This window comes from Dermatophagoides farinae, chromosome 7, assembly GCF_024713945.1.
Source record: "Dermatophagoides farinae isolate YC_2012a chromosome 7, ASM2471394v1, whole genome shotgun sequence".
NCBI classification, from domain to species: Eukaryota; Metazoa; Arthropoda; class Arachnida; order Sarcoptiformes; family Pyroglyphidae; genus Dermatophagoides; species Dermatophagoides farinae.
The window spans coordinates 1531978-1547780 of NC_134683.1; the positions used below are offsets into that span (position 1 = coordinate 1531978).

At 29.2% G+C, this 15803-nt stretch overlaps 8 protein-coding genes across 9 annotated transcripts; 4 read left to right on the top strand and 4 right to left on the bottom strand.

Moving 5' to 3' along the window:
• Positions 1 to 34: 34 nt before the first annotated feature.
• LOC124497330 (tubulin alpha-8 chain) lies at positions 35 to 2185 on the top strand. The gene is made up of 2 exons (XM_047060990.2): positions 35 to 320; positions 395 to 2185. The coding sequence occupies exon 2, from the start codon at positions 548 to 550 to the stop codon at positions 2036 to 2038; it is 1491 nt and encodes a 496-aa protein (XP_046916946.2). The 5' UTR covers positions 35 to 320; positions 395 to 547; the 3' UTR covers positions 2039 to 2185.
• Positions 2118 to 4423, bottom strand: LOC124497329 (uncharacterized). Of its 2 annotated transcripts, none has more exons than XM_047060988.2 (3): positions 4171 to 4423; positions 2525 to 4099; positions 2118 to 2456 (listed from the first exon to the last, which is right to left on the bottom strand). In XM_047060988.2, exons 2-3 carry the CDS (start codon positions 4080 to 4082, stop codon positions 2170 to 2172), a joined length of 1845 nt encoding a protein of 614 aa, XP_046916944.2. In that variant the 5' UTR covers positions 4083 to 4099; positions 4171 to 4423; the 3' UTR covers positions 2118 to 2169. The 2 variants fall into 2 exon arrangements, with proteins under 2 accessions (XP_046916944.2, XP_046916945.2); XM_047060989.2 differs by having other exon boundaries at positions 4210 to 4282.
• A 278-nt stretch (positions 4424 to 4701) lies between these two features.
• Positions 4702 to 5431, top strand: LOC124496542 (uncharacterized). Its single transcript, XM_047060069.2, has one exon. The coding sequence runs from the start codon at positions 4702 to 4704 to the stop codon at positions 5353 to 5355; it is 654 nt and encodes a 217-aa protein (XP_046916025.1). The 3' UTR covers positions 5356 to 5431.
• On the bottom strand, positions 5369 to 7769 carry LOC124496614 (uncharacterized). Its single transcript, XM_075732833.1, has one exon. The coding sequence runs from the start codon at positions 7767 to 7769 to the stop codon at positions 5517 to 5519; it is 2253 nt and encodes a 750-aa protein (XP_075588948.1). The 3' UTR covers positions 5369 to 5516.
• Positions 7770 to 9068: 1299 nt separating this feature from the next.
• LOC124496838 (uncharacterized) lies at positions 9069 to 9763 on the top strand. The gene has a single exon (XM_047060400.2). The coding sequence runs from the start codon at positions 9160 to 9162 to the stop codon at positions 9718 to 9720; it is 561 nt and encodes a 186-aa protein (XP_046916356.2). The 5' UTR covers positions 9069 to 9159; the 3' UTR covers positions 9721 to 9763.
• Position 9764: 1 nt separating this feature from the next.
• On the bottom strand, positions 9765 to 11577 carry LOC124496615 (uncharacterized). The gene is made up of 2 exons (XM_047060154.2): positions 11350 to 11577; positions 9765 to 11273 (listed from the first exon to the last, which is right to left on the bottom strand). The coding sequence occupies exon 2, from the start codon at positions 11168 to 11170 to the stop codon at positions 10022 to 10024; it is 1149 nt and encodes a 382-aa protein (XP_046916110.2). The 5' UTR covers positions 11171 to 11273; positions 11350 to 11577; the 3' UTR covers positions 9765 to 10021.
• A 621-nt stretch (positions 11578 to 12198) lies between these two features.
• LOC124496837 (uncharacterized) lies at positions 12199 to 13607 on the top strand. Its single transcript, XM_075732857.1, has 2 exons — positions 12199 to 12978; positions 13210 to 13607. The coding sequence occupies exons 1-2, from the start codon at positions 12258 to 12260 to the stop codon at positions 13530 to 13532; spliced, it is 1044 nt and encodes a 347-aa protein (XP_075588972.1). The 5' UTR covers positions 12199 to 12257; the 3' UTR covers positions 13533 to 13607.
• LOC142597698 (uncharacterized) lies at positions 13513 to 15803 on the bottom strand. Its single transcript, XM_075732856.1, has 2 exons — positions 14791 to 15803; positions 13513 to 14733 (listed from the first exon to the last, which is right to left on the bottom strand). Exons 1-2 carry the CDS (start codon positions 14847 to 14849, stop codon positions 13614 to 13616), a joined length of 1179 nt encoding a protein of 392 aa, XP_075588971.1. The 5' UTR covers positions 14850 to 15803; the 3' UTR covers positions 13513 to 13613.

The following is a 15803-nucleotide window of genomic DNA, read 5'->3' on the forward strand; positions in this document are numbered from 1 at the left end:
AATTAAAAAAAATGAAATGAAAACAGAAAACAAATTCAGATTTGGGAGGGTATTATTTATCGAGATTCTTTTGTTGTTGTTGTTGTCAATCAATGATGATGACAGTCATTGACATGATCTTTTTTTAGACATTACCATCATCATCATCACTTTTAAATGTTTTCATTAATTCATTCGATCGTGATCGAATTATATTGAAGATTATTGTGAAAAAAAAATTAGTCTTGGAAATTCGAATTTACGACAATGTCTTCATTGTCGTCTGCAGCTATAATAAAAAATCGAATTTTTCGAAACGGAAAAAAATTCTATAAATTCACGTATTTATATATCGACAAATTGCCAAGTCATTTTTCATTGTTTTTTTCTAATAATTCATTGTCGTTTTTTCCAGAACAAAATTATTCGAAATCCTGCTCACACACTTATCAAACAAAAACAGCAGCCGTAAAAAAAACATTTGTGTTGGTGTTTTTTCTCTTCAGGTGGTTCAGGTGTAATTCAAACGAATCGTTGAAAAAAAGACAAAGTTTTCAATTTTATAACTATGCGTGAATGTGTTACAATATTGACTGGCCAGGCTGGCATACAGATTGGCGATACATTTTGGGATATTATCCGTGCGGAACATGGAATCGAAACCGATGGTAAATTTGATGATCAGTGTAACCGCAATGAAAATGAAACTATTGACACAATGTTCAATGAAGCCAGTCGTGATGGTTATTATGTTCCACGTACTGTAATGGTCGATAATGATCCATCAGTCATCGATCATATTTTATCCGGTCCAAAAGGCAAGAATCTTTTCTCAAGTCGAATGACAGTCACCGGTACAGAAGATGCTGCCAATAATTTTTCTCGTGGTTACTATACGCTTTCATCGAAAATTTTGCCACCAACTATCGATGTGATACGTAAATCCGTTGAACTTTGTGACAGCTTTCAAGGATTTCAAATGTTTAATAGTTTTGGCGGTGGTACTGGATCTGGATTCTCGGCTCGTTTAATTGATCAATTAGAATTGATGTTGAATGGTGATAAATGTCAACGTTTAGAATTCAATGTATTTCCTTCGCCAAGATTATCGACGGCCATTGTTGAACCATATAATGCATTGTTTCGTGCTCATCATTCATTAGAACGTTCGAATTGTATGTTTTTGTTCGATAATGAAGCCTGTTATGAAATCTGTCGTCGGCAATTGGATGTTGAACGTGCTCATTATGCCCACATAAATCAATTGATTTCGTTGGTGGCCAGTTCGGTGACGGCATCAACACGTTTCAGTGGACCATTAAATGTTGATCTTGCCGAATTCGAAACCAATCTAGTCCCGTATCCAAGAATTCATTTTCCAAGTGCATCATATGCACCGATATCGAATCCATGTTGTCAACCATTCAATCTACCGATTAAAACATTGACACAAGCATGTTTTGAAAGCCGAAATCGTATGATCAAATATTATTCATCTTCCACATTACAATCAAAACATCGACAACAACAAGATAGTGGAAAATATATCACCTGTTGCCTATTATATCGTGGTGATTGTACACCAAAAGAAGTTAATGCATCAATGATTGATCTGAAACAACAGGAACATTTTGTCAATTGGTCACCAGCTGGTATGAAATGTGGTATTGCATCTGAACCACCACGAATGCTTGAAGATATTGCTCAAACAAATCGTGCCGTTTGTGCTTTATCAAATCATACCGGTATGGTTGAATGTTGGCGTTTATTATGTAGAAAATTTGATCTCATGTATAAGAAACGTGCATTCGTTCATTGGTATGTTTCTGAAGGTATGGAAGAAATGGAATTTAATGAAGCACGTGAAGATCTTGAATGTTTAATTGATGATTATATGGAAATTGATCGTACTAGTAGTGAAATGGCAAGTTTTGATACAATGGAAGAAATACAAATGAATAAGAAAACAACATATGGTGATGTGAACAAAAATGGAACAATTGAAAATGGCCATCATGATGGTGACAATGATGACGTAATAATAAATGATGATTTATGAAAATTTATTTACATACCCCCCTCCGCACACATCTTTATTACCTCAATATTTTGTCCATTATTATTTTTACTAATATATATTATTCATACTCAAAAACTTTTTTTTTTATTGAAAATTGAAAAAATAAAAAATCAGATTGAATAATAATCAATAGCAATATGATGTGTAACAATGATGCCAAAATGTCCACAAATCAATGGTAATAACCATGAAGAAATACTACCACGTAAAAATTCTGAAAATGAACCAAAACTAGCAAACAAATAGAATAAAATTGTCGTTATGAATATGGGCCAATATTTTTGTCTAATGGTTGCATAAATAGCCACCATTGTTGTTATACAATTCAATGATATGATTGCAATAACAATCGCTTGCCATAAATGTCGTTGTACGTGTGACATTGAATATAATCGACCTGTGTTGGGTGGAAAGAAAAAAATTATGAGAATCTTTTTTGAAATCAAAATTAAAAAATGAATTTACCATCAATCGGTTCGCCAAGTTTAATTTTAATCGATGCAAAATGCATATAGATACTATTCCAAATAACTAGACAAATATTGGCCACCAATAGTATAATGTAAATAATTTTCGAAAACATTAAATGTGGACGATCAAAACTTTGATAATAATTGGAATAATAATTTGTATGTCCAGTATCGAAATATCCGATACTATGGCCATTTTGTTGTCGTTGTTGTTGATTATGGCGCATTAATTGTGCCGAACCATTTCGTTTTTGTTCATCATCATTACTATTAAAATGAACACGATTATTAGTGGCTGAATGATTATTATTATTATTATGAACATTGAAATCATAAGTTTGTATTGATTTATATGATTGATCTAAATGTTCTTGAGAGCTAATACGAAAATCTGGTGCCAATGATTGTTGTTGACGACGTTTAAAACTTGAATCAAGCTTATTATTATTTTGTCGTCGTTCTTTTTCCACTAATCTTTCGGTACTTTGACACATTGGATCTGGTGTAAAATTTCGTCGATCACCTGTTGTACGAATAGAATCATTCCTAGTGAAATCAGAATCTGGTGAGTCATTCGTAAATTTTTCATGATGATTATCTTTATGATTCAGAAATGGTTCTTGTTCTTGATTTTGAAATTCAGTTTTTACAGTTTTATCATTCGATAATAAACGATGATGATTTGAAGCTGATTTGGGAAAATATTCTTGAAATTTTCTAGGTTCTCTATTTTGATCGGGAAGTCTAAAATTGGCAGGATATTTTTGTGGTTCATTTTTCACCGGAACATTGTTGTCATTTTTTTCATTATAACCGGATGATGTTGAATTGATCATCGTTTTACGAGCGCCTATTTTGTTTCGTTCGAATCGACCAGCTCGCTGTTGATTTACTGAACCGGATTGATTTGATGAATCGTATGAACTGAAACTTGAATCATGTGGTGAAAAATGTTCATTTTGAAATGTCCTTACTGAGGATAATGGTTTCCGATGATGTTGTTTTGATTGATGATGATCAACATCTTTATAATCGATTGGATCATTTAGATTAGATGCTAGCTTCTCAATATTATCGCGAGTCGGCTTTATTGATGAAACATTGACTAATGAATGATAACGGCTATCACCTTTTTTTGTACGATGACTACTTTGTTGAAAATTTCTTAAAACAGGTGTTTGCCGATGAAATGAATGTCCAACATTTTCATTGTAATTTGAAGCAGTAAGATTGCCCATACTTGATGCACCATTCAACCTACCACCATGGTTATACAATTGTTGTCGTCGTCGTTGTTGTTGTTGTTCAACAGGACTTAATGAATAACTACGTCGATGATGATTTGAATAGTTACTTTGTTTACGATTACGCCAATATCGTTCTAATTCAATAATTTCTAATTCATCTTTCGTTAATTTACCATTGGACATTAATTGATTAAGATATGTTGATGATAAACGACGCCAAGAATTTGCATCATATGGAACAAAATGTTCACCTGGACGATGATATGGTGGTCGTTCCATCGATGTGGTGGTCATCATTTGACCCATTTTGAGCTGTATGAAATCTATTGAAACAAAAAAAAAATTAGAAAACTTTCAAGTGGCTTTTTTTGTTGATCAAGAGCAAAATCTTTACCGATTAAATCGCATCAATCTCCTGCACACACACATATACCTGCAGCAAACAGCCAAGCCAAGCCAAAAACAACATGAATTGATATGATCCGAGTAACCAAAAAAAAAAAAAAAAAAAAATCAAAATTTTTCCATGATATCTATGGTGATGATGGATAATCAAATCGCCGTAACCAAGTTCATCGAATCACACAATATCAACAGTGTAACATTTTTAATCCATTCATGGTAGTGATGTTTTGAGAAATGATAAATGAGAAAATCTATTGCAAATCTATTTTATTGACAAAAATTTTGTTTGATTTTCAACAATTTTGACAGCTGTGTGACAAAACGTGATAATTGCCATATATGCAAAGCAATATACATGTGTTTAAAATTTCAAATAAACGATGAAACAACAAATAATTTAATTATCGAAAAAAAAACAAAACAAATTCAATTCAATTATCAATTATCAACATAAATTATGATGAATTGAACAACAAAAAAAAGTATTTTCATTGTAATTGTGTGAATTTTGCAGAAAAAAATGTCATCAAATTCTACATTATTATCATCAAGCGTTACGTCCAATACATCACCAACATCTACATCATTATCGACGGCAACCGAAATAACCACCGATGTAAATGTTTGTAGATTCTGTCTACATTCTGGTTCGAATAAACTTATAAACAATGTATGTGAATGCACCAATCCACGATTATCATTTAGCCATTTGGATTGTTTACAAACATTTTGCCGTCGATTTCGTAAAACATATTGTGAATGTTGTCAAAAAGATTTCATTTTAATTATCAACAATTATAATAAAATGATGATTATTAATGATGATGATGGTGGTGGTGGAATCGATAACGATAATTTCCGTGATAAATTTCGAAAAATATTCCATACGATCATCAATGTTGAAGTATTACAGGATGAATTCTATTATCTATTATCATCGATAATTGATTTATTTATCGTAACAATTTTATTGGCCATTATAATCGGTAAAAGCAAATTTCTCTGTCCATCATCATCATCATCATCAACGAAATGGCAAACAATAATTTGTCAACCAAAATCGACAACAACGTATATCATTTGTATTTATTTAATTGTATTTTTATTCATGAAATATTGTTACCATATTAATCGTTTTAAACAATTTTTTAAAAGAATAAAAAAATTTCTCTGAAACCACCTTGAACTTAATTATGTCAAAAAATTTATTTATTGTAAAAAAATAAAAATTAATCTATGTTTTTATGTCATCATCATCATCATCATCATTATCGTTATTGTGTATGTTTTGATTAATGAAAATTTTTTCAAGCCAATCCAACAATCCATCATTTTTCAAGCAAGCAAATTACGGCATTTTTCAATCATTCGATTGATTTGTTCATACTGTTCATCACTTGAATTAGTTAACAATTGAATGAGAATCAAAAATTTCTTTTCATCAAATTTGATCAACATGGAATCCATATAATCGTTGTCTATTTTTGAATCATTTTCACCTTTGAATAGAAAAATATGAGCCTTTTTATATTTCAATTGATCCAATGATCGATCTTCATTGGCAGAATTCCAACCATAATAAATATTATAATCTTGATTAACCAAATAATTATCATCATCGGAAGTGTAATCATTTTTGACCAATAAAATTTTGAACGATTTTGAAGAATTATTTTTGATATTCGGCGAAGATTTTAAGAGAAAATTTGCGGCCATTAATTTTTGTATGGTTACATTTTTCGGTTTGTTTTTATCATCATCATTATATAATAGTAAATCGTTGTCGATAGCATCTGATGTTTCTTCTGCCTGATGATCATTATCATTATATAAACTATCGATTTTCAAATCAAGATTTTCAGCAATGGAAATTTGTCGTTTATCATCACCACCATTGGTAAATCGTTCAATTGAACGATCAATGATTTGTGTAAAACGTTGTTCAAATTTCGATGGTGACATTATTGAAAATTGTTTGAGAATATCGGCTGAAATAAGTATGGCTGGCTCTTCTTTTTCTGGTGAAAAAACCAAAAATTTTATCGTACGGATCAAAAATCCAATGGCTATTTCGATTTCTACATGACCAACAATATAGTCACGTTTTCTCCAATCGACTTCATAATGATGGATTTGGCCATCAATTTTCAATGATTTTAAATAATCGATTCGGATCAATGCATCATAGTCTGTAGCATTCTGTTGATCGATGATCATTGCATTGATTTGATAAAGTGTTTCTCGTTTCGAACCAATAATAGTGATAGGAAAACTATCTTGTTTCTCTGAATCAGATTCAGCTGATCTATCATTATTTGACAACGAAACTGATGAAGATTTTGGTGATAAACCAGGAATTGAATTGGATTTATCTTTTAATGATTTGTCTCCTGAAAATCCAAAACGTCGTCGATTATTGTTGTCGTTGGTAAAGCCAATTGAACTAAGGTTGGAATTAGTGAATATCGAAGTTTTTTTCTCATCATTTACTTTCTTATAACGAAATCCATTTTGATTTAAAGTTTGATCCGATGAAATTGAAAGATCAGCCATTGAAGTTGATGTATTGCCTGCATATTCTCCATATTTGTAACAAAATTCTCTCAAATTTCGACATTGAATAATCGGATGTGATCGAATATGTTTTTTAAGTTTATAACAGATTGGACATGGTTGATCATGATCGATTAGTCGACGATATAGTTGTTCTAATTCTTCGTTTTTACCAAACTTGAAAGAAGGCAAAGCATCATAATATTGAAGTTTTTCTTTAACCATAATCTTAAAATCATTTATCGAATTACGATGAAAGTTCTTTGGTAATTTATCAAGCAACATGTAAAGATATTTTTGCCGATATTCTCTATGGATATTATAAGCTATATGCAATGCAATAATAAATAATTGACGATAATTTTTCTCATCATTATTACGATTTGTATCAAATTTGAATTTTTTAATCATTTCTTTTAAAGCCATTTCCCTGGTTTCTGGATTGGAATGATAACTAAATTCTTCACGTAGAATGGCGACGGCATTTTTCATGGAATATTCATTTTCAAGCAATTGAGTTGCTTTCTTATTTTTTTCAATAGATTGTTTTAAATATTTAATTCTTGTTGGTTCATTTGGAATTTTTTTATCTAATACAATAAATTCCATCATTTGTGGATAAAATTCCAACCAATTTGTTTCTGTTAATTGAACATGAAATAAATGTTGTAGAGGATGTTGTTGTACATTTTCAACAACATTATCATTTTGAGACAAAATTTTTGATTCAATTTGTTGTCGTTTTGTTTCTTGTGATTCATCATACACACTATTACTAGTTGAACCATTTAGAAATTTAGCCAATCGATGTGCACGTGAATTGAATTGTTCGACTAATTCATCTTCATAAAGATTATCATCATCAGCCAAATTACGATTCAAATAACGTATCTGTTCAATCAATTGACGTATATTTGATTTTTCCGAACAGATTTCTTCACCATGACCATCATTTAAACTGTTGAAATAATCATTAAATTTACGTAAAGCTTTTTTACGCTTTTGGTATGATTCTTCAAGAGAAGCCATTATCATTAGAATATAGTGTGAGCAGTAATAATAAATCAGATTAAGACACAATGAAATATCGAGTTGGATTCGATAATAAAAAAAAAATAAACCACAAAGTATGAATTCAATTTCTGAAAAAAAATAAAACAAAAATAGCAAAAATTCAACAATAAGTACAGAGAAACTTTTATACCTTTTTATACTTTTGCAGAAAAAAAACAAAATAGTTAGCTTATTATGTGTTCAATGACGACGATTTGAAAAATGACAAATGACCAAATCTTTTTTTACAAATTATATATGTATCAGGCAATATCCTGGAATAAAATGATGCAACAAATTATGATGATGTGGAATACATATGTATATTAATACAAGAATCTACTTACCTTTATCTTGTAAAATAATCTAAATCAAAAACTCATCCAAAAACTACGCATCAATGAGATATATATAGTGACAGATTTATATTATATATTTATTTGGTGGTAACGCAGTTGAAAACAACAACAACAACAACAAAAACTCCTCTCATAAACATTTATTAATGTCAAAAAGATAAACAAACAAAAAAAAACAAAATTCCTATTGGTCATCATCACTATAGCCATCTAATCATCATTGAATTGAAATAAGAACCAAAAAATTTCTTCATTTTTATACTCACAACAACAACTTGTGTGTGTGTGTGTGTGTGTGCGAGCACACCATGCTTGAATGTTATAACAAAGTTTTCAGGGTGTATGCACACAATTTCTATTTCTATATTTATTATATATAAAGAATAGCGGTACGCTCTAGCGGCTATAGCCATTGATCACAAACAAGCAACAAATACTTCATTGTCCGTGAGAAATTTTTTTTTTCGCATATAATTCCAATAAAATTTCAATTTCAAAAAGGTGGCCATATTGGAAAAATTTGTTCGTGGCCGAAAAAAAGTTTGGTACACACTGTTGGCCATACACTGTTTTCCAAAATAAATTGATTAGTCACCAAAAAAAAAAAAAAAAAAAATGATAATGATCGTTTCCAGAGCATCAGCATATATATTTTATGGAATTAGGATGTTTTGTAAATTGTTGCCATCGAAATGTATTTTTTTTTTTTTTTTTTTGCTATAGAAAGTTCACTATACATTTTTTATGGTTATAAAAGTTGAGAAAAAAAAGCTGTCATGGTTACGATATATGATCTGATCGTCGTCATTAGGAACAAAACGATAAACGCATATTTTCAATGTTTGGCCAAATACAACACTATATTATAGAAAAATTTATGATGACTAAACTTTTTTTTTTATTTCTAAAATTTACTATATTGATTTCTGGTTTCTGGATGTGATATATTTAATCATCATTATATCGATATAAGTGTACACGATTATGATCATCAACCATGTTAATTTGATCACATGATAATGATGATGAATATGGTTGTAGTAGATAATAAATATAATGATCAATCATCAACGAATAAATTGAATTCATCATATTCACGAATAATATGGCAAACATTGATGATAATCACTGTGATTGCAACAATTACCACAACCATCTATTTGGCCATATTTATGAAACAATTCATCGATGATCGTAACATCAATGGTATACGTTCATCGAATCCATTACATTCGAATCAGAATTCTGATCAAGCACAATTCGATTCATACGGTAGACATTTGGAACCATTGTGGCGTGCATTTTTAATTGCAAACATTGTGGCCATTTTATTATTTTCTTTTTACATACCATTGGCCATCTGGTGGAATCAATATTATGTAATGTTAATATTCATTGGATTCATGTTCAATGAAATGATATTAACCATTGGTACTGAATATTTTGCCGTACCATATCGTTTCGCAACAATCATTTATTCATTAACAGCCATAATTGCTCATTGTTTTTGTCATCAATTTCGTTTAGATATATTGAATGAAATGAATGTTATTAAAAAATTTAATCGTGAATAATGAATAAATATTTAAAAAAAATGATGATAAACACAGTATCATATACTGAAATGTTTTTTTCTGTTTATTATTAATCATCATATATATCATATATATACCATATTAATATATTAAAATTCAAAATCATTCAAAATAATGGATTGCCCCTTTTTTTCACCACTTTTACCATTCTTTTTCTTTCGCCGTTTAATTATTTCGTTGATTGATGATTATTTATGTTCAGAGTAATGAAAAAAAAATTGCTTCAAGTTAAGTCAAACGAACCGTTTGATCTTCTTTATTTTGTAATATAATGTTTTCATCACCATTTTTGATTGCTTCTACCAGATTGATCATTCGACAATTGATTTGATGAAATTGATAGATCAGCCATTGACATTGTTAAATTATTAGAATTTCGATTATTAAATCTATTACGAAATTCATTCAAATGTCGACATCGAACAATTGGATGAGCTTTCATTTGATTGTGAAGATGATAACAAATTGGACATGGTCTTCCATTGACAATTAAACGATCAAATAATTTTTCCAATTCTTCGTATGTTCCAGCTTTTAAAACATGTTGTGCATCATATATTCGAAGTTTGGCTCTCATCATTCGTATGAAATGTGAAAGTGTTCGAGCTCGAATCCAATTCGGTAATTTAAACAAAATCATGGGAAAATATTTTTGTTGAAATTCTTCACTAACATTAAACCTGATATGTAATGCAATATCAAGTAATTGACGAAAATTAGCCTCATCACTTTCGCGATTTTTATCGAAATGGAATTTTTCAATCATTTCTTTAATGAACAACGCACGTTTTTGTAGAGTCCAATCATCAAAATGTTCTTCTAGAATCTTTGTAGCATTTTTTATCGATCTTTCATCTTTAATTAATTGAATTGCTTTCGGATTTTTTTGAACAGTTTGTTTCAAATAATTGATTCTGGTCCTTTCATCCGGTATTTTTGGATCTCTCACAATGAATTCCATTAGTTTTGGATAATAATCAAACCAGTTGTTATCGGTCAATTCCAGTTCACCAATATAATATATAGTGAGTAACGAATCGATATGATCATTTTCATTGTTTAGATCAAAATCATCATTTTGAAACATTCTTGGTTCAGATTGTCGTTGTGATGGTTTTATTTGTATATCTTTGTTGATCATCATTTTCTTTGGTAATTCTTCGTCCATACCAATATCTGTTGAATCATTAAGAAATTTAGCCAAACGATGTGCACGTGAATTGAATTGTTCGACTAATTCATCTTCATAAAGATTATCATCATCAGCCAAATTACGATTAAAAGAACGTATCTGTTCAATTAATTGACGTATATTCATTTTTTCTAAACAAAGTTCTTCGTCATGGCCATCAGTTAAACTATTGAAATAATCATCAAATTTACGTAAAGCTTTTTTACGCTTTTGGTATGATTCTTCGAGCGATGACATAATATTAATTTGATTTCAGAATCTTTCAAAAAGTAAAACTTCCAAAATAGAAATCACAAAACGTAGATAAAACACCAAAAAGCAGCCAAAAATAAAACGAAATCTACAATCCAATCAAAATGTAATAGGAGTAAATACGTATACAAAAAAAAAATTGTTGATCATTGATCAATAATTACCTTGCAATTAATGAAAAGTTTAAAAAAAAATCAGCACACAACCACTGACCAGCAACGATTATATAATAAAAATGGCAATCTTTTTCGAAATGGTTCACTCTTTGTTTTTTAGCAAAATAAAAACACCATGAATCAGAATGCTTTCAAAATCAATTCAGCACGTAGAAAGAAATGGCTATTTTAACCAACATACAATGGATTACTATTTTCATTCATCCTTGGATATATGAAAAAAAATGCTCAATTCTTTTCAAAATGGATCAAAAAATCAAACAAAAAAAAATTGTCATAACAATAGATTTAATCATTAAAAATGATAAAAAAAAATCAATCACTGTATTTGTATTTATTGTTTTCCCTTCATATCAAATCGATAATCATATCGCAATATTTGGGTGTGGTTCAAATTATCGCAAAATTCTAAATATAGATTCTTGGATGAAACTATCCACTGGTGGTGGTGGTGGTTTGTTTTCTAGAATTTTCGCCAATAATAAATGCCATGAAAAGATGGATGAATTTCAATGACAATAGATGAAAAAAAAATAAAATTGTTTTCGAGAGAAAATCATTTTTCTTTTCAAATTTCCATTTTTTTCACTTGTTGAATTTTTTTTTTATTAAATGAACACACACATTCATAATAGTTTAAACAGATTGTTTTTTGTCTTCATTTCATTCGATTATTTGTACAGATGATTATACCTGAAATTTAAATCTAAATCAAATTGTTTAATCAGCTGATTTGATGTTTTTTATTTCACTGATTGATTGATTGATTTATTGGTTGATTGATTTTAAATTTTTTTTTGTTCATATATAAAAAGAACCTAGGAATTGAAAATGTGGAAAATCATTACCAAAAAAAAAAAAAAAAAAACAAAAAACATCGAATCACATTCAACAGGATGATTGTATCATCCAAATTAATAGACAGGATTCCTGTCATTATAACAATGATAATAATGATCATTATCATTATTCCAAATGAATGTTTTAAAATTTTTCAACCGCCACCACCATCACCAACATATGGATCAACATTTTCGTTACCGGCAGATAAATTACCGGATATAATGCCTGTTGATGATCAATTGTTGATTATTGGACAATCTGATTTGATCAAACCATCGATGATGATGATGATGATGACACCATCACCAATACCAACATTATCACCATTGGCACAATTATTCATTCCGCAAGCATTAATGTTACAGATGGATACAATGAATGTTGAACATCGTGATATGGATAATATTGATCCAATTTCATTAACAATGGATCAATCATCATCACAGCAGCAAGAACAGCAAGCACAACAACAACAAACATTACCAACAACATTATCGATACAGGAAATTGAACAAAATTTAATTGAAAATGATACAAAAATTCTAGCAATGAATAAGGAATTGGAAAAATTTCCAATAAAATTTCAAGGTTTTATTGCTGAAATGAAAATTAAATGGAAAATTCGTCCAATCAATTTTGATTATGATGATCATGATGATAATGAATTGGATCATTATCATTATAATAAGCAACGTATGCGACGACGTCATCGTCGTCATCGTCGTCATTATTATCACCACCACCATTATGATGATGATGAAATATTCGAACCAGGTAAATTTCTAAATTAATAATTTGATTAAATAACAAAATATCAATGTTAATTAATCGTATTCTGTTAATTTGTTAATTGATCGATTTTTATTGATTTTTTTTTCCATTTTTCTTGTTTTGTTGAATTGAATAAAACGTGAAAATACTTTTTATTTTGTTTTTCTCTTTTCTTTTCTTTTTATTCATATTGAATGAATTGATTTACATAAATTCAATCAATCAATCGAAAAGTTAAATTGATGACCAACAAACTATCGCAGTATAAAAGACGTACAAAACGGCAATCAATTAATGATGTTGGTGGAATATTTAACAATATTTTTCGCCAAGCACGAACAACAGCTACAAATGGTATGACAAAAATGCAACGGACCATACAGGAAAATACTCGTCGATTGTTTGGCAATGTTTTTAGCAACAACAGCCGTAACAATAGTCTAAATAAAATCGGTGAAAGTATGGGATTATCACAATTATGGTCAAGAATAATGAATATTTACGATTTGAACAACAACACTAATAACAGTAGGAATAGCCGATTGAAAAATATTTGATTTTTATTCAAAAATAAATTGATTTACTCTGGGATTAATAATAATAATAAAAAAATGAAAATTTTTTCAAGTTTCATTCATTCAATCATTTCGTGTTTGATAAATAAGCGATACATAACTGATAAGAAAAAAGAACCAATTAAGACAAAGTGTTGCATTGATTGTAAATAGATAATTTACTGGTAATTTTAATTTTTCATGATAAATTTTTAGCCAATTAAATTTCGAATAAATAGCCACCGTTGAACGATCATTATTAATGTTAATCTTTCGTTTTACTCTATTCATTGTATAGTGTGTATATGTTTGTCTTTGTATTAGATCCTGTTTTCGACAAACAAGAACATTCTGTGCCCATTTGAATTGTTGTAGATTTTCATTATTAAGCCAACAAATACCGATATAGAACAATGTTCTTATGATACGTTCCAGACATTTATGCCAATAATTTCGAAAACCTCGGATTAAAATTTGATTCATTGTATCGACAACATGTAATGATTCACTTGTGAATGCAATGAACATTATCGGTGACATTAATGTTTGTATTTGGCCATTTAATTGTGCAAGATTTTTGATGCGATTAAATAAACGTTTTTTATGTTCAATTTGATCCGGATATTGTTGCCAATCATAATGACGATGATCATGATGATGATGTTCATGTTGTACTTGTAGAAATTCTTGTCGATAATTTTTCAATGCTAAATTGATGGCAATCTGTTGATAGAATATCAATAACCATGTGATAAGCAGATAACAGTAAAATATATAGAATATAAAAAATTCCTGAAAAGCTTGCCAATCACCGTGGAATAAAAATGATCGAATATAATAATGACGACTCATCATATAAATACCATTCATGAACAATTCAATTGAAATGGTATAATAAAATGATTGTGGCCAACATCTATACATTGTTCTGGTGAATAATGAATGATCCAATAATTTCATTATTGAATGGCCATTATGAAAATAATGCCATATGAAACCCAAAAATATCATTGGAATGACAACAAAATGATGTACTTTAATATAATAAACAAATAATGGTTGTTCATTATTTTTTCTGGATAGATTATTCACTTCGTTGGTCGCCAAACGATATACATGAATGAATGACCATAGATTTACGATAATATTGATCAATGTCCAATGGATATTTCGCCATTCAAATGGCCGTAATGGCAATATAAATCTTATTGTATTGAATGAGAAAAATTTCATTTTATTCATTTGGATTTTTAACACTTACCCATGAGTGAAGATGATATTTTTCAATAATGGATTTATGATTCCCGGTATAATTTCCATTGCTTCTGGTAATACAAATCAATTGACACCTGTAACAAGTGTGTGGGTGTGTGTATTTGTATGTGTACAATGTATGAATGAAATGAAAATGAAATACGGAAAGATTTTGAAAACTTGGATATCGAATATCTAGAATAATAATCGATAAAATTCCATTTGTTGTTTGTTATGCACAAGAATAAAAAAAACACAAAATTCAAGGACATTTCATATGAATATAATTTCAAATTCCTATATATAAAAAATGTAAAGCTAATTATTAATGAGTAGTTCAATGAATAATTAACAATTTGATAACGATCATTATCGATTCACAAACAAAAAAATTGTATGATAATTTTATGGCAAAATATTCATGTTGACAATTAATTTTTGAATAATGAATAGAATTTCAGCATAACGTAATTAACATTTGGATACAAATTTAATGAATATTCTTGTATGTGTGTGTGTTTATTAATCTAAAAATAAAATTCAAATTCCCTTGAGAGAGAAAGAAAAAAAATAATTGTCGAAAAATAAATTTCAAATTTTTATGTCCGATTTCCATGGCCAGATGGCGGTTAAATCGAATGAGAATTTTGAATTTTTTCTCTGTTATTCAATGCAAAAATACAAAATTAATCAAAAAAAAAAAAAATTCATTTAAATGATAAAAACAAATTAAGAAACATCAATGACTGCAGTCTTTCTGTGTAATTGTCATGTTGATGTTGAGACATTGGTCAGCTATTTTTCCAATTCAATTTATCAATGCATTCAAATGGAAAATTAGAATTTGCAAATTTGGTTTTTTTCTACTTTTTCTTCTTCTTCTTCTTCTTTGCACAACATCACATCAAATTCCAGAATCAATTAGACGATGAATGGAATTTTTTTTCCCGGTTACTCGTATATATCGATTTATTTCGATTAGAATCCTCAAAATAATCAAACAACATTAGACATAGGAAT

What these genes read in the sequence shown, in the direction of transcription:
- LOC124497330 (XM_047060990.2), top strand. Translation starts at nt 548, where the DNA reads ATGCGTGAATGTGTTACAATATTGACTGGCCAGGCTGGCATACAGATT.
- LOC124497329 (XM_047060988.2), bottom strand. Translation starts at nt 4,082, where the DNA reads ATGGGTCAAATGATGACCACCACATCGATGGAACGACCACCATATCAT. An exon ending in ACTTGGCGAACCGATTGATG is followed by an intron (nt 2,457 to 2,524) that starts GTAAATTCATTT and finishes CACCCAACACAG; the next exon opens with GTCGATTATATTCAATGTCA.
- LOC124496542 (XM_047060069.2), top strand. Translation starts at nt 4,702, where the DNA reads ATGTCATCAAATTCTACATTATTATCATCAAGCGTTACGTCCAATACA.
- LOC124496614 (XM_075732833.1), bottom strand. Translation starts at nt 7,769, where the DNA reads ATGATAATGGCTTCTCTTGAAGAATCATACCAAAAGCGTAAAAAAGCT.
- LOC124496838 (XM_047060400.2), top strand. Translation starts at nt 9,160, where the DNA reads ATGATAATGATGATGAATATGGTTGTAGTAGATAATAAATATAATGAT.
- LOC124496615 (XM_047060154.2), bottom strand. Translation starts at nt 11,170, where the DNA reads ATGTCATCGCTCGAAGAATCATACCAAAAGCGTAAAAAAGCTTTACGT.
- LOC124496837 (XM_075732857.1), top strand. Translation starts at nt 12,258, where the DNA reads ATGATTGTATCATCCAAATTAATAGACAGGATTCCTGTCATTATAACA. An exon ending in TGATGAAATATTCGAACCAG is followed by an intron (nt 12,979 to 13,209) that starts GTAAATTTCTAA and finishes TCAATCGAAAAG; the next exon opens with TTAAATTGATGACCAACAAA.
- LOC142597698 (XM_075732856.1), bottom strand. Translation starts at nt 14,849, where the DNA reads ATGGAAATTATACCGGGAATCATAAATCCATTATTGAAAAATATCATC. An exon ending in AATATCATCTTCACTCATGG is followed by an intron (nt 14,734 to 14,790) that starts GTAAGTGTTAAA and finishes CAATACAATAAG; the next exon opens with ATTTATATTGCCATTACGGC.